Genomic DNA, 21,609 nt, shown 5'->3' on the forward strand with positions numbered 1-21,609 from the left:
GGGGTGGTTCTTTCTAACAGGAAATGAAGAAAAACAGAGAAACGGAACAGCCCATCAGCTACAGCGTCTGCAGGAAAGGCCGGCCCGAGAGCTCCCCTGGCCTTCTGCTCATCTTGTGCATGCGTCCCTGTGTCACCGCGTCCCTGTCTCACACCCCCTCAGCAGTGCCAGAAAGAGAGACAAGTGTTAGCTCAGGGTCCTAGAAAAGGAGTTTGGCATTTAGTTTGCTTCTATGTTTCCAGACCACTGGCCTTCCCAGGGCGCCTCAGCAAGTCTTCTGTTTTAAAAACACGTCTGGGGCCGGCCGAGTAGCGCCTTGGTTGAGTTGGCTTGGGACGCCAGCTCTGAGCAGCAGGGCCCCGGTTCGGATCCCACATGAGGGCCAGTGACGCTGAGCCCTCTACAGCTAAGATGGTGAACAACAGCTCAACCTGGAGCTGGGCTGCGTGAGGCGCCAGCGACGGCATAGGCTGCAGCCCCTGCTGCAGTGGGTTGCCATAAGCTACCGTGAGCAGCCATCCAATGGCCGGGGACTGATCTGCCTCAGCTGGGAAGAGCGTGATGACAATACCAACATGGGCCAGTGAAGCGACGTCCTCCACAATTAGACTGAAGAACAAAAGGACAGCAACTTGTCTGTTCCCCTTCCCCAATAAAATCTTAAAAACAAAACAAAACATGATCTGTCCATCTCTGCAAATTCCTGCAAGCATTTCTCTTACTTCCTGGTTCACAGCTGGAATTCTGGGTCACGTGAGCACAAGCTGCGGGGAGGGGCACACACTAATTCTATGTGGAGTATTTTGCTTCCAAGGTCATTCTATAAAGAAAAATAATGTAAAAGCTCAATCATTTATGATTCATAACACTGCTAATAAGAGGGAACAGAGAGAAGCAAAACTGTGAATAGGGATCATTAATAACTAGGGATTTCATTGCTAGGGTATCTCATTTCTGTCAGTCACTTAAAAAGACAAATGATGCCTAAAACCCATCCCATTTATACACAACCGAGCAAAGCAAGCATTACAGGAGGGTCACTGGTGTGACCTTGGGTTCAGGTCACCTCCTCCCTGAAAACCCTGTGAGGATGCTCAGGTCCACGCCGGGCAGTCAGTCCTTGCAGCGCATTCTCCGAGCACCGCGAGCTCCCTCCAGGCGGGAACCCCACCAGCTCCTCTTCCCGCGCCCAGGGCGGTCCCGGGGGCTCGCTGCGCGCTGGTGAAACGTGACCGCAAAGCAAGTGGGGGCGAGGGCAGTGGGCAGGCCAGGCGGAGTGGGGAGCCCAGGTACTCGGTCTCGGGGCACCACAGCGACGCGCCCTCGCTCCTCAGGCTTTTCCTCCTGTCCCCGCTCTGCCCCAGACTCGTCAGACTGCGCGCGGGGGGGCCGGGCTGTCCCGCACATGGGGCGGGCGCTGCGCAGGGCGCTCCTTGGCCACGGGAGCTTTCTCTTCCAAAGTCCTGGTGCCGCGGCGGGGACGCTCCCGGAATCCCACGCCTGCCCACGCACAGCCCGAAATGCAGGACGGAAGACGCAGGCAGACACGTCTCGTGGTGGGAAGGCCACTTTGCGCAGACGCTTCGTTCGTAGGGGACGAGCATGCGGCGGCTCTGCGCTCTGGGGGCGCCGGAGGCCGAAGGCAGCAGGTCGCCCAGGAGAGTCCGCTCGTGCTGTGCGCCTGAACCGTGGGATGGCGCGGACGGGTCTCACCTTGAAAGCAAAGCTCTTGTTTGCGAAGTGGTGACACTGCCATGGAAGGCGCGGTCACACCCTGGCCTCATGTTAAGTCTGTCTCGTGAGCCGCGTTTTCAGGACTTCGGTGGACTTGTCGTGAGCCGCTGAGCGCTCTGATCTGGCTCCTCCTCAGCGTCCACGTCCAAGTCCCGGCCAGTGCGCAGTTCGCGTCCCAGGCAGGCCCCACACGCAGAACCTCGGCAGCAAGAAGACGTGCGTCTAAACCGCAGAACCTGAACCCTGATACTTAAATTACTTGGTGACGAAAAGTAAAATATTTACTTATTCCTTGAGCAAATTAGTGAGGTAGAAGTGTTTCCGCGCCAGCTGCATGCCTGGATCTCAGACACTGGGTAATCAACCTAAAAGCACAGAGACTTGCTTTTCACATCGTTCTGCACAGTCACAACTGGGACAGTCTCCGCCGCCAGACGACATATGCAGCTCAGCCGTCTCCACCCTTTCATCATATTCTAACAGCTGTGGCTTCACCTCTGACTCCAGGCGGAGCTTACAAAACCGCCTATGTCGGTAATAAGACCAGAGGGCCGATGGCCATCTTTACATGTTTGATTCGACAGGACAGCCGTGCAGAGGGCTCTGTGGGTGCAGTGCGAGCGGCACGGTGAACGTGACGTGGTCCCTGGGTCCCAGTGCGTACAAAGCCCGCGTGTGGCCCGGGCGGCAGCAGGCCTCTGCACAGCCCGGAGTGGGGTGGGGCGAGCGTGAGGCGCGGCCTCGGCTGGGCGTGGGGAGGACACAGACCCGCCAGGCAGACGGCGGGTGGCCGGCCCTGCAGGCGTGTCCCAGACTCTGCCATTTTTAATACAAAAATAATATGTCTCCTACCCCCCAGCCGCGCAAACCCTCACCTCTGGCAAGATAATGAAAGCAAACCGCTCCGTGTATCCTCAGTGCCTTCTCTTTGCTCATCACACACACACGCACGGTCCCCACGCAGGACACTGCTCTGTCCCTCACCCACGTAAACCCTTCCAAGGCCGGAGTGCACTCAGCGACCATCAGTCACTATGTGGTGAGCAGCGCGAAGAGGGGCCCTTACAAATGGCTACATAGGGCTGGGAAGGCGAGTTCCAGAAGGTTTATGAGACTCTGAGCGTGGAATTCACCCAGAGACGAGGGACCTTGACACCACTGGAGGAAGGACGGGACAGAAAGGGACCCGTGCATCAGGACACACAGGTACAGCTGCCAGAAAGACTGAGGTGATGGGCAGCTGTGTGTTCTGAGCTTTGCGGACCCCGGGAAGGGGAGCGCAGAGAGGCCCCGCCAAGCGGCGTGGTCCGCGTGAGTCCCTGCTCCTCTCGAAACCAGAGGGTCCCGGGGTCTGCAAACACTTCCAGTCAAAGCACGAATCGTTCGGGCACACCCTTGCTGAAAGCCACGCAAGCCACAAGTATAAAAAAGGACTGAGGTGAAGCAGAAAGTTAAACACTGTGAGCTGGGCAAGAACCCCTCGCCGCCGGGGGCAGCGCGCTCACGGGGCGCGCGGCCGGGGACACTGAGCTCACTCGCTCCGCGCTGACGGCTCCTCCGGCCGGAGCCTGTGAGCTGAGGCCGGGGCTTCGCCCAACAGCGGCTTAGGTTTTACTTCCTCCTTGTGACTTTCCTCCCTCCTCCTCCTCCTTTGTTTGCTTTGGATATCTTGAGACTATTCTAAAGTAGAGGATTGTTTTAGCTCCTTGGAGCAGTATCCTTTTATCATTAAATACTGATTTCACTGATCTATAAAAATACTTGTCATTTCGGTCGTGCAGGTTGCGTTTTGAGGCCCCTCTAGCCTATCTTCCACGGAACACGTGGTAGTGTCCTTGTTCCCTCTGTTTCCTCAGCAACGTTTAGATCTTGTTCCAAAGCCACCTGGCATCCACCTGGGTGACGACAAGCCTCCTGGAAGCCACTGCGCTGGATGTAATCTGTTCACACGGAGACATTTAAGATTATTTTTGTCTCTTATATGCTGAAGTTTCACTTTATAAGACATGGATGTGTTTTTATTTATTTGGTTTCAAATAAATTGGGAGTCTTTAGACCAAGTAGGCACAAGAGATTTCATCAGTTCTGGAAAAACTGCAGCCTTTATTGCTTTGAGTAATGCCTCTCCTGTGTTCTTTATTCCCTTTAATTTCTCATTTAATTCCAGAGAAGCCATCTTCCATGCATCTTAATTCCTGTTTCATATCACCATTTATATTTTCACGCAAAACTCTAGGTAATATCCTCATATCTGTTTTCGAGCTTGGTCATTCTCTTTCCAGCTTTGTCTAATCTACTTTATAACGTACGGACGCAGCAGGGAATTTCAATGACATTTCTTGTTTCTAGATATTGGTTGTTTTTTAATGTCCTTTTTCATGCTAGATATTCCTTTTATTGTGGTCCCTTTTTCTTTTGGAAATCTACTTAATAATTTTAAACATATCCAGTAACTATAGTCTGTTATTCCTAACACTTTTGTGCTCATTTTTCTATCACGTCTTCTTACCCCCTTGAAGTTTCTTTATATGGGTCGTAGTATTTTATTGTACGTTTTTCTATGGGGGGGTGTTTAGTGGAGTAGGAGTCCCATGAGTCTGTGGTCAAACACTGTCCTGATAGCTTGTGATTCGGATTCCGCCACAGGCCTCGGGTTCCCACAGTCGTAGCTGAGCTGGAACGCCTTCCACACTGATATCACCGCGTGGCCCTTCTGCAGCACGCAGGTGGTGGAGACTCAGGTCGCACACCCACACTTCTTGGTGCAACTTTACATCCCACCCAGGACGCTGGATGTGTGATAACCCCTTGGGGCTTTCTTGGGCCAGTGTTTTCTCAGACAGGGAAACCTACTCAGACTCAGGCTTCATTCCAGGGCCATCTCCCCCGACCCCTCGCGGAGGGTGGCTGCACCTTCCTCCTGCCCGAGCATCACAGCTCTTCCCAATCCCAATGTCCCTTCCTGGGTTTTGTTTCTCAGGGGCTATGGCAACCTTGACACATGCTTGTCCTTCACTTAAAATTCTTTCTTAATTCTTGGGACCTAGGGGCTTCCCTTTTTCACTGAAGCTCAACGGAACACTGAAAACAGAGTCTGATACACATCACACAGCGAGTTTATGTGTTTGTGGGGGGCGGGGGGGGGTTGGGCGGAGAGTCCTCACAGCTTAGCCTTCACATGCTGTTAGGGGGAACAGCATCCCTCTCTCACCCCAGACAATTTCCGATTTCCAGTAAAACACTAACCATTTTCAGGTTCTGGCAGACAGATGGCTAGAGTGGAGTTCTGTTTTCTCTCTAAAAGTAGTTGAATTTCTTAGTTCCTAAGCAACCCTAAATTTGTCTAGAGTGCTGGCACATGTTGACAACTTAACAAATGCTGGTTATATTCCACTAACCGTCCGAGAATGGAAATCAGGAAACACCATTTTATCCAAAGCATACAATTAAAAAGGTACACTCTCAAAATGAGGGGGGCAACAGTTGTACCTGGAAAGGTGACAGCCTTCCTCTCCAGGGACAGACATAGGGATGGAGGTGGGAGGGGGTAGAAATGCTTCTTTCTAAAACCTTTGATGCTCAGTTTTCAGAAAGCAACCTTATTTTTTCTCATTTGTGATGAGGCCTTCAAATCTCAGGTGATACATAGTCAATGGTACAAAACAGTATGAAATTTCCCTGTTTAGAGTCACTTATGGGGAAATCTTGAATACTTGTATTTAAAAATCAAGAACATTTGCTACTAACACAGGAATGTACCTCCGCTGTCCTTCCCTGAGGTGTGAGGGGACAGGCGGGAACTTCTGTCTGCAGTGAAAGGTCAGTTTGTGCGTCTGTCCAAAACCCCAAGAGCACAATGCAATTTGTGTCAAAGGAAAAAAAAAAGATTTAGGAAGAAAAATCTCTTACCTTAAACTTTTTTAAAGACCTCTATTTTACTTTTGGGATGGGACTTCTACAAGCAACGCTTCCCAAATAACCCAGCACACGCTCATGTCTCCTCAAACATCCACTGCTTTGGAAGCTGCAGCTCTGAGGCCTCCTCCACTGAAAGCTTTTTCGTGCCAACACCCGCCCCACATTGTGTAGCCTATCCCTTTGTGCAAAATTTATATCGTAATAGCTTATTTTATTCCTTACTTTTACTCAGGTTAAATAACAGACCCAAGACATTGTTATCACTCTGTCATGGATTTTGACCAGCACTCATGTGCCCACATCAGAAAATCTATTTGCCAGGAGGACAGGCTGAACCACAGAAATGTAAACAAATAGACAAACCCATGAACTGACACCTGTGGTCCCACCCAATGTCCACCACGTTCCTCGTGGTCTTGTTAAAAAGCCGGTGACATCATGTATCTGTCAGTATGGCTTGACATGGATTACATACTCTCAAATTGATCTCCTATACAGAATTGATGGGTTACATCATACAAAGCCCCTTGGAACACTTGCAAGGTCAATATAGAATACAAAGTGGTCTTCCTGACACATAATATCCAGTTATTGCCAATGTCTAAAAAGTAACAGGAACCACTAGGAAAATGATACAAATTGAAACAGTCTTCTTATATTACTATTGCAATTTTTTTAAAAAGATTTTATTGGGGAATTGGGGGAGGGAACAGTGTTAGGGAATCAGGAAAGGGGTATAGACAAGTTGCTGTCCTTTTGTTCTTCAGTCTAGTTGTGGAGGACGTCGCTTCACTGGCCCATGTTGGTGTTATTTTTGCGCTCTTCCCAGGTGAGGCAGTCGCTCGCTGGCCATTGGACGGCCGCTCACGGTGGCTCTTGGCAGCTCACACCGGCTGCTGGCCACACACAGTAGCTTATGGCAGCCCACTACAGCCCCACTGCAGCCTATACCGTCGCCGGCGATTCATGGCAGCCCAGCTCCAGGTTGAGCTGCTGTTCACCATCTTAGCTGTAGAGGGCAGTGTCACTGGCCCTCATGTGGGATCTGAACCAGGGCCCTGCTGCTCAGAGCTGGCGTCCCAAGCCATCTCTTTACCAACACACCACTCGGCCGGCCCCTACAGCAAATTATTTTAACAATAAGACTGTTGCTAGTAAATTTTAAACTTACTTTTTATTTTGGGGGGCACAGGTCCCTAGCTATTGAAACACTAGAGTGACTCTGCCTTCCGACGGCACGAGGAAGCTGATTAACTAAAAGGCTCCGCCCCTTTCCTGCTCCTCTCCGTCAAGAGTCAGGGTTGAATTGTCTGCATCGTCTGAGTAGGAAGAAAGATACTAATCAACACCTCCCATTACATATTTCACCCCATAAAAACAGTCGTCCCGATTTCAGAAACTTTGCAATGTGTTTACATATTGAAACTGTGATCTATGTTTTATATACAATTAAAATTTTTAGTTTCATGGAAAACAGGCCACAGCATTTCAGGGATTCATAACTGCAGAATCTGAGGTCTCCAGCGTCCTGTAAACTTCATTCCCAGTCTCGCTGGCTCGACAGATACTATCATCTGAGACGATGCTAATTACTCAGTCTGCACCTCTCTCCGAAAGAAGTAATCACCAAAATGCAAATGGGGTGCCCACTTCACTGGCTTAACAGTGAAAGGCTGCTAACAGCTTCCTGACAAGAAAGCGAGAAGCTGAATGAGTTGGTGCCTTAACCTTCTGGATGTAGGACACCGGGGGCCCAGATCTCCAGCGTTCTGTCTTCAGCCTCTGGCTGTGATCCTTTCTATGCAAAGGTGCTCATGAGTTAACTGATAGACGCTGCCGAAGAAATTACCAAACAAAAAAGCTGATTTCAGATTCCACTCACTGCGCCCAGCCAGCTCTCACTTAGACTAATTACTTAAGTGATTTTAAAATGTATGAATATTCATATGATAGTGCTTTTCAAAAACACAGCACAGCTGAGCCCATGCCATCAAATCCTGCCTGGCCTCCTTCTCTGATTTGGAGCGACTCCACCTGCATGTCTGAACTGCCAAATGGCTTCAGAGATGCACAGTGGAGCAGAGACGGGGCGGGCAGTAGCTAGCCCACCGCTACCCCATGTCCGCCGTTCCTGGATGGTCACCCGCCCCAGCCCGATGGGACCAGCCCTCCAGGTTTCCTCCCCCAGACAGCTGGGCTTTGTTTTCCATGGAGTCAAGTCGGTCTCACTCTAAATACTCCTTGTGTCTGCCCCCAGGACAATGACAAACATGTGTCTCCCCTCTTCTCATGACACTGTTACACCTTTGGGGAGGGTTGACAATCTATGTGACAAGGAAGCTAGGCCACAGCAGGCTGCCGGGGAAAGCACACCTGAGACTCCAGAACAGGCTGGCTCTGGTCAGCTGTCTGAAGGCGCTGGACCCACAGGCTCTGGGCCTGCAGCCAGGATGCTCAGGCGCTGGCCGTGTGGAAGACTGAGTGGCCATCAGGGTCAGCCTGGGGCCACTCCAGAGTTGACCCCACTACTGCGATGTCTGCTGAGCATGGACCCCTGAGGGAACTCTCCAGCCTGACTCAGCCTTGGCTCATGACATGAGTTTGCTGACTTGTTGAGGCCCAAGCCTGCTCTTTATGACAGCAAACTGCAAACCACTCGCCACAGTTCACACAGCCGTCCATGCAAAGAATGGCGTGTGTTAACAGAAACGAGCAGATGAGAACATGATGCCCTGCAGGCGAGCAACGGGTTCTCCAGTGTGCACAGCACACGGGGACTTCCCCCAGCAGTGTGTGTGTGTGTGTGTGTGTGTGTGTGTGTGTGTGTGTGTGAGATGTGCTGTGTGTATGTGTGCTGTGGGTTGAGTGTGCTGTGTATGGTACGTCTGTTGTGTATGCCCGTGTGTTGTGTGCATGTACGTGTGTGTTGTGGCAGGTGACAAAAAATTAAATAGCAAGACAGAACGGGACGCACATGCTGTGTGCGGACGACAATGGACGAGGGCTAACAAAGCCCCCGAGCGCCTGCAGGACGGCACACATGGGGAAACGCGCAGTCACCCACAGCATGTGAGCTCGCGTGGCAGTGGGGCCATACCTGAAACCATGCGACAGCGTGGCCCTTGACCCTGGAGACACCAGGGTCCAATGTCTCATGCTTTACGTGACAGCAAAGCGTAAGACTTCCAAGACACTGACTCTGTCATGGCTGTTCTATGCATCACCTTCCTAAACAACACAGGAAGAATTTTGAAAACTGTTTTAACTTCAAGTACACAAACATTGGAGAAATAGGGTTTTGATGGCATTTCCGTTAACCGCATATTCAGTTTTTTCTCAGCTCGTGGGTGGAGGAGACGTTTGCAGTGAGTGCAGTGTAGCTTACACAGCGCAGCGCACACGGCGACCTCCAGCCACCCCCCAGCACCAACGGTCCCCGTGGCGGGGCAGGGTCGGCCTGGGCTGTCCCCCGTCTCCCTGAGGCTGATGGGTTTCTGGCCAACCTGTCTGTTTCTGCTGAGAGCAGACAACAAGATCAAAACTATGAATTCAGAGGCCGCGTGAATGGGGCAGGTGTTCACCACCTCTTCTTTATCCTTTCTTATTCTGTCATCAAAATGTGACAGAAATTCTGGCTCCCACTGGTTTGGAACATACTTAACAGGCTGTGCTCAGAAACTCCACCCTGCAAGGTGCTCAGACGTGCAGCTCAGCCGAAATCCGACTCTACCGCGCTGGTCGGAGCCCGCGCGGCGGCAGGCTGCACGCAGGCCCCGCACGTCGGCGGCTGACAGGACTGGGCCTGCAGCGGCGCCCCGCGGGAGCTCACAGCATGCTGGCCAATATGTCTACACATGAGAAATATGCGTTTCCAATGCTGACGCTTACTGCCTGCAGAAAACCAACTAAAACCTCTAAATCCGAAATAGGAAAGGCATTTGGTCCTGACATGTGACATCACCGTCCCTTCAGAGACGAACTCTGGTGCCGCGCTCTGCGCTGCTCACTTTACTCGCTTTTCCATCAAACGCCACACAGAGTAAGTTCCCGATGTCCGGGGTGCCCTCAGACCGTCTGTCACCTACTGGCACCGTGAACGCGACCCGTGAGCCCGAGCCCGGCCCGCTGCGGGGCGCCCACGCACACTCACCTTCCGGCTCCCCGCACAGCGCGCACTGGGACTCTGTGGAGAGAGAGAGAGGCGGTTACTCGGGCCGCGGGCAGCCCCGCAGCGCGCACAGCGGCCCCCCATCACCACGCCCCCACTCCCCACGCAGACCCCCCCCACACACGGCACAGCAGACACAGCCTGCCCACCTCACTGTGCAAATCTTACTCCAAAAACTACCACTGGTGAATGTTTTCTGCGTTACGTTTTCGAGCCGGGACGATCTGTCACGTTTATGCACACATGAAACATTTTCATATTGTATGTGCTCAACACACAAACTGCTGAAATCAGGGCGGTCTATTTTATGACTTAATTTTAATGCCTAAACCTTACCTGGATTACAGCTGTTACATTACAGCTTATTTCAGGCACAAATGACTATGAGCCTAAGTATGACACTGTGTTTCTGTAAAATCACTAAACCTGCAGCTATCGCCTGAGGCCTGATGGGGCGGCTCCGGGCACACGGACGCACGTCAGGGGCTGAGCACGCACAGTGCATGCAGCTGTCAGTCCTTCCAACACACGCGTCCTTCGTGGGAAAGAGTCCAGACTCGGGGCAAGGCTGACGTCAGCCACTGTCCATTTTCCTGAGTGGCTCTGGGCAGATGACTCAACCCCTCAGCTCTACAACGGGAACAATGACATCCGCATGTAGGGACAGCAGGGGTGAGTGACAAGTGCCTTCAGGAAGCCGGTGCAGGGCTGGCCTTCACGGAGCACCGCGGGGAGCCTGGGTTTCTTCCCCGCCGGCTCCCGGGGCCGCGCACACTTCTGTCTCGGGACAGCAAAGGGCTCCCGGAAGACACGGCATCTGGGCAGGATCTCGAGGGACAGCAGGGTTTTCAACAGACAGAAGAAACATGGGCTGGAAACACCCCAAGTCAAGGCACAGGCTTGGACAAAGGCAGAGAGGCAGGTGACCAACGGAGAGCCGGGGTGGAGGACAGGCTGGGGACAGGACTGATGTCGGACAAGGCTGGGAAGGTACACAAGGATGATTTGAGAGGGAAATGAACTTCCTAAGAGGACTGGAGGTTTGGGGGGACAAAAGTTAGGAGCCAACACTGGATTTTGAGGTGGGCAGTAGCGGCGTGTTTGCCATTCCTCAGGACCATCCCATGGTGGCCTGGAACCAGATGATGGGGGTGGGGACAGACAGGCAGAGGGACAGGACAAAGTCCACACCGAGGCTCAACTCAACCTGTGTGTCGCAGGAGGGGCGTGGGGAGGACATCTGAGTGTAAGAGGAAATAAAATTGTTCTTTAAAACTAAACCCGATTGAAGTGTTTCGACTTCTAGGAGACAGGACAATTTACACCTGGGGGACAGATCTCAGGACTGCTGCTCCCTTCCCTTCACAGAGTGGGTGGAGGCGGGAGGGGACCAAGACCAGACCACAGCGGCCAAGGCCTGGCCACTTCTGCTCTGACTGCGGGCAGCACCAATGGCACGTCCCCCTTTGCACACAAAGCACTGAGCCCAGCGCCAAATCACTGGTGAATCCGTAGGTCCAAACGGGGCGCCTGGGACCTGGAAGCCCAGCCACTCTGAAAGGAGGGGCCAGGCACACAGGGCCGCCCTCTTCTCGGAAGCCACAAGCAACACATGGCCAACACGCAGACACGCCTCAGGACTGAGGTGCCCGCAACACGGACCCGGTCCAGGCGTGAGGCGCGTCCCGCAGCCACTGTGCAAAGCTGACCAGGGAACACTCAGTGCTCTCGCTGAGGGTCTGCGTGGGGGCCCCTCACTGCGGTTCAGGGGTGTGCCCATCAGCGGGGCCTGTATGTCAGAGGCCAGGCGCCCTGTGCTGGGGTCTGGGCTGCAGGGGACACAGCGCTGTTGGTGGGCAAGGGAGGCAGAGGCAGGGAACCGACTGTGGATGTGACCACTGCATCCCTCCCCAGGAAGGACGGACCCCCAGGACCCACAGAGGGAACAGCAGCAATGCGGTCACCTGGGTGGACAGTGGGAGCCTGGCCGCCACACTTATCTGCCAGAAACCTGAAAGAGACGCTTCCGGTCTTACAAGGAGCTGAGGCCCCGCAAGAAGCCACGGAATCACAAAACACAGGCTGACGAAACTGGGAGCCAAGCTCTGAGGGCTCCTCAGGACAAGAGCAGGAGGACCTGGGCTCGAGACAGGTTTACTTGTCCCAAACCAAACATGAAGGCTGCCCAGAGTGCCCTCTGCTGAAAGGTGTCATGAGCGTTCCCAGTCCACAGCTCTGAGGGGTCCCAGCACGAGAGAGAGCCCATCCACGTCTGTAACGAAGAGTTCCCAGTTTCAGGGCAGAGGCTGTCACTCCACACTGCACACGGTCACACTCCAGGCGAACCCTCCAGGTGGGCTCCCCTCACTGACCACACTGTGCACAAAACCACTGAACTGACCACGTCAAGGGACCTGTCTGAGGCCACATGACAAGACCAGAGCCTGGTGTCCCCTGACCCAGACTCTTTTCATGGTGACAAGGCAGAGCAGAGACCAGAATATTCCAGGTGCCTCAGGGAGGTACCCCGTCTACAGGGAAGACAGAGGTGACTGCCCAGACCTTTGCGGAGCACTCCAAGCAGCTGAGGGTGGGGACAAGAAGAGGGGACAGCCCCAGGGCCCAGGAGTGGCCCGAGAAGACTGGACTTAACCGCCTGCCCCACCACCAGCTATGACCACCCTCCCTCACCCCCCAGGAGGACCAACACTCAACACGGGGCTGTTTGTTTGCTTCGGTCATGAATCAGAAACTGGTTTTTTGCCACTAGTGTAACTGTAACCGGAATTTGCATCCAAAGTGACCGCCAATGACCGGACTTGCCCCAGTATATTTAACCTCCATCACAGGTTATACGATGAAAATTACCCCCAAGTTCAAAGGCAGTAATGGTACAAGAGCACAGCTCAGCAATCGGTACCTTCAGGGACTGCAAGTCCGGGAATCAAAGCTTGTTCAGAAAAAGAAGGCAGTTCAGCCAGTGGCATATCGAGCCCTCCGGAGCGCAAGCCTTCAGGTACCGCCACCTCAGTTCAACCGTCAGTGCATTTAAGCCCCACCCTCTCAAAAGTGATTTCCAGCAAGATCACGAGGAGGAGCTGTTACTCTGCGTGTTCTAAGCCCAGGACACAGAGCCACCAACCTGTGACTATGCTGCAGTGTGACAGAGCGTTCCCCTAAGGGTGCATCGCGAATAGCAGGGGTTCTTAGAGGTGGTGGGGGTGCGGCTCTTTGGGGCACACGCTCCCCTCCAGGGAGCAGGTGGAGCTCCCTGTGCCCGGGTGTCCTGCACACAGTGAACGCTCTGGCCGGGAGCCAGCAGCGGTAGACGGAAAGCGTGCTGGGTCAAAGTCTTGTCCCCTCACTTACACGGGTCACAGTCTCAGACATTATCAGCCTCACGATCAGGAACACAGTCCGAAATAACAGCTCACATCCAGACCAGGGACCCACATTCATGGTGGTCCAGTGGCCCTATCATGATGACACTTACTTCCACTCCCTGACCATGTCATGTCCACCCCAAGGGGTCTCCCTGAGCGAGCGCCTGGCCAGCTGCTCTCTGGGCCGCTCCTCCTCTATCCTGCTGTCCCTCGGCTCAGAAAGCAGCCTGCTGTCCCCACGGCTGGGGACCTCACCAGCCAGGAACGCGGCGCACCGAGCAGAGCCCGTGAACGTGGGCACAATGGCCTGTCCTGCCCCCGGGACCCAGGGAAACCCCACAGGAAGGCAGCTGTCTGACGTGCACGGGTCCCCCAGCGGCAGCAGGACAACAGCGTGGGAGCAGCGGGAGGCGCACGCGTCCCGGCAGGAGGCTGGGCTGATGTGAGGGGCGGGTCCCTGCTCGTCACCCAACACTGCAACCGAGTCTTCACACGACACACACCAAGTTCGCGTGTCACCCAAAGCCTCTGTGATGCCATAGGACTACTGTGAACCCCGGTCACACGGCGGCACAGCCCCCGGTCACGTGAATCCCAACACGTGAGGCCGCCGTTCCTCCGTGCAGAAAACTAACGCGAGGTCACGACAGCAGAGTGTGACGATGGCCACAGCGAGGCCTCGGGAAGCAGCAGCAGCAAAGACGGGGAGACGCCAAACTGGCTGGACCGTGAGGTGCTGACGGTGTGACCTGGACGGGGCGGAGCGACACGGAGGCAGCTCTGCCAGGATGGTGCGTGGCCACAGGGCGAGCTGGGGCGCGGCAGGCTTGGGGTCGCGGCTCCCGAAAGGTGACCCAGGGACGTCATGTCAGGCGCTCACGTCCCTCCAGGGAGTCAGCTCCTTGCAGAGAAAAACCACAGCTGCCGGCTCCAAACCGCACGGCATCTTAACCAATCGTGGCCGTGGAGACGGACGGAGGGAGGAAGTGCGACAGGAGGACTCGCGTGGGCTGCAAGGGGTGAAGGCGGGGCCAGCAAATCAGCAAATCAGGGGACACCTGCGAGGGACACCAGCCGCCAGCCCTGCTGTCGGCGCCTTCCCTTCTAAGTCGCCGACATGACGATGAGGCCGCTGGGGGGACTGGGCAGCTGACGGCGCTTCACTTCACTCACGATTTCGTATCAAAGTAACTGTCACTCGTGTCACACGGGCCTGAGGCTCACCGTGAGGAGGGAACACACGGGCCGTTCAGATAGGGGTTCTCAGCGGGGGAGCCTAGGTTTCCCCACCCGGGCCCCTCTGAGGGGGCAGCTGAGCCGCTGCTGGTCGTGACACCAAGTGTCTGCACGGCGGTGTCTGGTGCTGAGCTGAGCCTCGGGGGACACTTCTGTCCTTCTGTGCCCATGCTGCTCTCCTGTCAGAGCCCCGCCCCCGCCTCGTGGCCCCGCCCCACCCCGTGGCCCCGCCCCTGTCCTGCAGCCCCGCCCCATGCACGACGGGATTGCGTGACTGCGTGGTGGGTCTGCTCACATTACAACTTCCCTGAGCAACAGCCATTGAAAGGATGGGTCTTCTGAGGACCGATGGTCATTAGTGCAGAGTGTCATCTGAACCAGAAGACTATACACACCAGACAGGAACGGGCCCGCTGACCCCAGAGCCGGTGAGCCTGACAGCAGACGCAGCCCCGGAGGGCCAGGTCATTCCCACACTCACAGCAAATAGTGAGGGCCCCGTCCGCTCTCTTGTTGGCACAAGGACTGTACCCTATTTTAGTCTTCCAGGGAAGAGGAACGGCTGTGTCTCTGCTGAACATGCATAAAACATTTTATCCATGGAGGTTACTCTAAATTCATGCACATATTTTTGGAGGTGGCTTTCAGCCTGCATGTGAAGTAACGCGCACACACAGCCCCTCTCTCCCTCTCCCTCCTGCTGGAGCATGGTGACAGCGCCCGCTGCACCTCTGTCACCCACTAGGGCTTGGGTGCCGTGGACAGCAGCTGAGGGAGCCTAGGTCAGTTCTCCAGGGAGCCCCGTGGAGGAAGCGGCTGACACAGGTGCCGCTGCCACTGCCAAGCTCGGTTCCACAGACCTGCCAACACCCCGCAACTCTTGGCAAGGCCAAGTTCATGACCACTGATACGAGGACACCCCCGTCCCTGAGGCTACTCAAATGAGAAAGGAAATGAGATAAGCCTGCAAATGCCCTATCCCCTAACCTGGCACATATTAATCAATGAGCAAATGTAAGCAGTTTTAACAGAAGTTTCATTGATTATTAATCTATAAAGATAAGAAGGTGCTCCTGTGGGCAGACGCTGATGAAGAACCCATTCCAATATCTAAGACCCAGGACTGGGAGGAGAAGGCGGGTGGGCCTCACAGGGTGGGCGCTGCTCGCAGGGCTGTGGTGAAAGGGCGGGGCTGTGGGGGAGAGACGCTGTGTGGGAGAGGGCGTGGCTGTGGGAAAGAGGGGGGGCTGTGAGGGGCGTGGCTGTGGGTGAGAGGGCGTGGCTGTGAGAGGGCGTGGTGTGAGGGGCGTGGCTGTGGGGAGGGACGCTGTGTGGGAGAGGGCGGGGCTGTGAAGGAGGGAAGGGGGCTGTCTGAACCTGTAAGGCCTTTTCGGGAAGAAATCAGCATAAACGTCAGGAGGAAATTATGCAAGTTTTGTTTCTAACCATTTTCAAAATGGTCCATCAAGCAGAAGATTGTTATGTGCGATCTGTTACCTTTTAACGCACATCACAAATATGCAGTATCAGCAAAATAGCAGAGAGTTGTATGGAGGCCCCTCAACACTCAGGAAACATGAAGAAGGCAACTCAGAAACTTGGAAACATGCTGATGGTAAGCATGCTCCACTGCGAATTGGTGAACAGAGCGAAGGAGAGTTAGTGCAATCGAATATTGCATGCAAACAGAATTCTAATGTGCTTTAAAAAATAAATTGAACAGTGTGAAGGCAAGCCAAGACATCAGTAGCTTTAATAGAGCCACGAGCCACAAAGAAGAAAACGTAAAACCCACGGACCAATAGCGGACACGATGCTGCCTTCCGTCGTCTGGGTGCCATGGTTTGCCCGTGTGCTGGGGACCCATAATGACATCCACAGGTCAGCTGTCATGCTCACTGCTCATGTACAGAGGCTCAGATGTCTGAGGGGCGGCTTCCTTCATTCCTCCTCCCCTCCCTTCAACAGGCCTGCCTGACAGCGGCCACGCTCCTGGCAGCAGCCATGTGCTGTGGCTCAGCTGTGCTCCGCACTCCTCCCAGGACGCGTGGCCCGCGGTGTGCAGAGCAGGTGCCACAGACCTGTGAGTTCCCATGCCAGCTGCTCCCTCTCCTATCAAATTCCAAAATGTCCTGTTTGACTTGGGAGTGTTTCTGGGAGCTGACTCACCGCAGAGTAAGCCTGACTTAAGAACCTTAAGTAATTCATCGGAGTCTGAGGAAAAACAGGGTCCCGTTACCCCTGAACCCAATGTGCTCACTGCCAGGCCGAGGTGCGCCTGGGACTGAGTCAGGAGAATGAGTGGCTCGCCATCAGCACAGGCGAGTTTTGTGACTTTGTCACCTATGAAACTCAAGGCTGCTCGTGGCTGCAATCGTAACTCCCATGACAATTGTTTGCAAATAGCCAGTGTCATTCTTTCTTTCAGTCAGTCAGGGAAAGAGGTGCCAAGGAAACAGAGTCACCTGCCTGTGGTTGGTGATGCAGGCAGGTTGGTGGCCAGGACCGGCGCCTTATTTCTGGGTGGCCCGCCTGTCCGCATTCATGACGCCTGAGGACCCTGCACCTACGGCACTCTTGCCGTTCCCTTTGTCGCCATCACCCACATTGGCGAGGGCACAGCTGTCCTTTCTCACAGAAACGGTAGGAGGGCGGCTTGTGTTAACTTTGTTTTCCGAGGCCCCGTCCAGCCCAGTCTCCTCGATGTCGTGAGCGGCATACCGGTCATCTCTCCTAACACAGTCCCACCCCAAGGCCATCGCTCATGGCACTTCCCACGGCCTCCTTCGGGGACTCCACTCAAGTGCATGGCCTTAACCTCCAGTCACTTATGCGATGACACGCGGAAGGTCAGGTGCACAGACCTGATGCCTGCTGCCGCCACCAGGCCCACTCACAGCTGAGACCCCTCATCCGGCAGCAGTTCTCTTGGGCTGGCCCTGGTGAGCCCCCCACGTTCAGCCTCACCCCGTCACCCTCGTGGTGCCCTCAGGCCCACTTTCCATGTCCTCTGAGTTCTCCTTCCTGCTCAGAACAGGGCAGCTGCTTGACGGGCCCCTTCAGGGGAGGCCCCTGCGATGCACCAAATTCTGTGTCCCCACCGTGCTTATGCTGAACCCCGAACCCCACCCACTGCCAGTCCTCTGCGGGGGCTGCCAGATGGGTCTGCACCGCCATTCCAGCCTGCGGGCTGCCCCTTGTTTGCACTCGGCGTCTGAGGTGCTCTAGGACACAAGCCCGACCGTGCCACACCTGTCTTCAGTCCTCTAGTGGCTTCCCAGCACTCTTAGGGGAACAAGCCTATGTCATCAAGGGCGCCCACCCACCCACGCGGCTCCACACCCCCGGGCCCTGCTCCTCTGCTGTCAGCACCTGTCACCAGGCTCTGTCACCTACATGACTGGGGAGGGTCTGCAGCTGCTCTTCTCTCTCTCTCTAGAATGTTCTTCCTCCAAATCTCGGCTCGGGCACCTTCGTGCAGTGAGAAATTCACCCCGAACAAGCCCCTCCGTCAATCTCTGTCCGTCACCCTTGCCCTGTTCAGCCCCAAACTCATCACTAACTTATCTGTGCATTTGGGGAAAAGCTTGTCATTCACGTCGTCCCCGCCCCATAAAAGAAGCATGAGATGCCGTTTACCATGCTCCCCACTCATCAACAGATTCACCCCACGAGACACCACAGGCATCTGTGAAAAGCCCGAATGCTCAAGACTCTTGTCACCATAAGGAGTTTCATCACCAAAATGCACAAAAATGTACGCAATGGCAAGTTACCTCGGCCAGCACAAAGTGGGGCGTTTCGCAGCACTCAGCCAGGCAGGGCCCAGGTGCCACCATGTCCCTTACGAGGGACGCACCAGACACCGGCACGGGGGAACGCTGGGAAGCAGACGTGGCACTGGGCCCTGCCAGGCGCACTCAGAAACGGGCCTGGGTGGGCAGCAGCCACTCGCGAGACCGCCAGTCCGGCCTGGGGACCCAAACGTGCCATGCTGCGCTCTCTTCTGGGACCTCTGGCCCCTGGCGTCTTGCAGTCGCGCCCTCTTGGGAGCCAGGCTCGCAGGACGCAGCTCTGAGCGACTGCCCACCAGTGCCTCCAGGCAAAGCCCAGGCCCTTCCCACTGTCGTCAGCGGGTAGATGGACTTCTCTCCTCCAGACAGGGGCCTCCACGGCCAGCTGTGCCCAGGCAGCCTTTGAGAATGAGATCCGTTCCCCTCTAGAGGAAATCGCCCCAAGGTTCACACAGGTACTGTACTGAACTCCTATTCAACCATCAAACGTCCTAATGTGCACATTCCTCCTGTATTCTGTGCCAAACCAGCTACATCCCCATGAAAATTTAGCCGTTCCCGACTGACATTCCCACTGAGCTCTAACTGCACCCACACACACCCACCGGGGTACGTAACACAGGTGCACACAGAGTGACACACACGCTTCCTCGGTCTGGCCCTCACACACAGGTGGGCACACGCAGACATGGACTCACACACGGACACGCGTGTGTCTCCTCATCCACATGCTCTTAAAAATGTTGACTAATGTTCTAAAAAACAGGTGTTGAGTCATATGCTCTAGCTCTTTCTAATAACCGCACACAGGAAGTATGTATTAGCCTCGGGATTGGCCTCCCTTGTTATTGTCAAAATAAAGTTTGTCTGAAGTAGCGAAGGTACCGGTGGTCTGCAGTGCGGTGGGGACGTGGGCTGGCCGAGGCCACGAGCCCCATCACAGCCCTGGAGGCAACAGCAGGTCCAAGACTGCCGGGGCGGTTTTCACTCCCCTGAGCCATAAAAATCCCCACTACAAGCTTTTGTATCAAATATCCTTTCCCTGACATCAGTGTGTCCTTAGTTTGTCCCCAGTGTCAGCAAAATATCGCTTCTATAACCCACTGTCTTAAATCACAGCAGCAGGCGAGGGGCCGAGCGCGGCTGGTGCCACGGACAGAGCCTGAGCACCGGGCCCGGCTCCCGAGTCACCTGGGCTCCGAGCAGCTCACAAAGCGGAAACACACGGGCAGGTGCCGCTGCCACACGTTCATTTGACTTGAATTTGTATTTCCTATTTCTTGACCTTTCACCACGTATGATTTCCCATTTCTGTCCCATGAATTGCGAAGGCAGTGAAACCTCGCTGGAAAGGCTGAGGGTCTTGACCAACGCGCTGCGGCTCTGCTGCTCTTCTCTTCAAATGCGAGCAAGTGTCTGCGATCGTGTAGGCTGCATAACATGTCACTGTGAACTGGAGGTGACAGAGCCGATGGGAGCCTCACCCCGACTCTGAGCACCGCGGTACGTGATGTAAAATACGGGCTCCTACAACCTCCTTTAATTTGGCATCCTGGTGGAGAACAGCATGAATGACCCCAAATCCTGAGGCTCCGGTGGTCCCCACAGTGAAACGGGCCGAGGAGAAGTAAGGCCAGGAGGCTCCCTGCGCTTCCTGGGGCTGCGGGCCGGTGACCTCAGCAGCGAGGCAGAGGGACAGGCAGGGGGTGAGCTCTGGGGAGCAGTTAGCAGGCCCACAAGCAGCACCTTTCCAGCTTCTAATCTTCCTGAATGCAACTGTGATTAGTAGAAACATCATTTATATGTTTCCAGGTTTGACTGAAAATTCCCAGGGCTCTCCCATTTTATGTTAATCTCTCCTTTAATTTATTAATTTTACTGGGGTCATTCTGAACATTAATGTGACCAAATGCTGTGGGGGTGATTACAAAGCGTTTAAAAGATGCATAAGGAACCCTGTGCATGACACTTTTAAGATATTTAGGAAGCCACACGTGTTCATTTGCACTGAAAGGCAGCCACTGATAATACATAAATAACAGGAACAGATCTCAACATAAAATTTAACGCGGAAGTGACAAGTGTCACTACCCCCACTCTGGCCCTGTCACACGTCCATTCCCTACGGGGACCGCCAGCGCTCCTCAGCACCTCTTCCCGCCACGGGCCCCAGGTCCCACTGGAGCCACCCCAGGCCCTCCCACGGCGCTGTCCACCCAGCAGGCTCTTCTGTACCCCTGGGCCTTTGCACGGCCTTTGTGCGTGAAGCACCCTGCCTCCCCCAAAATAAGACCTAGCCGGAAAATAAGTCCTCGCATGACTTTAGGTGCCAAAATATGGCACCTCGGCATACTGAATATTTTAAGCTGAAGGAGCTTGTGGAAAAGGCACCCTTCTCCCTGAAACAGGTCATAAAACCCTCCTGTGAGGAGTGCGTGCCCTCCATATCCTGGGGGAATCATGCTACGGCTTCTTCTCTGGCTAGGTCTTATTTTTGGGGAAACACAGTGTGTCCATCCGCCCTGCTTGCCCGGCCAGTGACAACTCACTCTTTTTCACTAGTGATTTGTTAGTAACAGCTGCATTCAGACACCATTCATGCAGCACGCAGTCCCCCCACTTAACGCACACGCTTCAGTGGTCTCTGTACATTCACACAGTTGTGCGAACATCACCACAGTGAGTTTCAGAGCAGTTCCGTCCTGCACCCTCAGCAGTCAGCCCCTCAGCAGGTCTCATGTCCCCAGCCCCTGGCCACATGCAGGGACGTGGTCCATGTGTTTAAAACAGGAATGAAAGCTCAGGAGTTGAACTCGGCGTGGACAGTGAAGGTTGTGAGGGGTTGTAGCAGGGAGTTCGGTCAGGGCGTCCGGGCTCAGGGCGACCTCGCCAGGGGCAGGGGGTGGTGTGTCTGAGACCAGGAGCAGTGGCGAGATGTCCGGGGCTTGGGGGACTCGGAGCAGAAGGGGCTCCATGGCAGGTGGGGTGCAAACACGGGGAGTGGTGCTGGGCTGACTCTTAAACCCCATTTAGGGAAACAGCGGGGACACACAGGGAGATGTGAAGAGCAATTCAGTTACTTTGGAAAGATACGAGGAAAACAGAGGGTAACGTCACAAATGATCGTGAGAGAGGAGAAGAGGAGGAGGGAGTGAAAGACCAGAGCTGCAGGTGAGACGCGGCAGGTGAGGAACGTGACAGCGCGGCTCAGGTCTTCAGGCAGCCGGACGGTGACACAGGCCTCGCAGGCACAGTGCCAGCCGTCCGCAGTGAGTGAGGCACGCGCTCCTCCTTTAAAGGACGAAAAGTGAAAGAACTTTCTCAAAGTCACAAGGCCAGCACGTCTGTCACTTTTCCTCAAAGCCCATGCCCCTAA

General features: G+C 54.7%; 1 protein-coding gene across 3 annotated transcripts in view; it reads right to left on the reverse strand.

Annotated features, from left to right (window-relative positions):
* The window catches only part of DLGAP2 (DLG associated protein 2), a 484,295-nt gene that overhangs the window by 201,931 nt on the left and 260,755 nt on the right, over positions 1–21,609 (reverse strand). For all 3 annotated transcript variants that reach the window (XM_019668777.1, XM_019668780.1, XM_019668778.1), the window contains one exon: positions 9,803–9,835. In XM_019668777.1, the coding sequence (XP_019524322.1) occupies positions 9,803–9,835 (33 nt within the window). The remainder of the gene's footprint in view (positions 1–9,802; positions 9,836–21,609) is intronic.

This window comes from Hipposideros armiger, unplaced genomic scaffold (genome assembly GCF_001890085.2).
Source record: "Hipposideros armiger isolate ML-2016 unplaced genomic scaffold, ASM189008v1 scaffold_538, whole genome shotgun sequence".
Taxonomy (NCBI): Eukaryota; Metazoa; Chordata; class Mammalia; order Chiroptera; family Hipposideridae; genus Hipposideros; species Hipposideros armiger.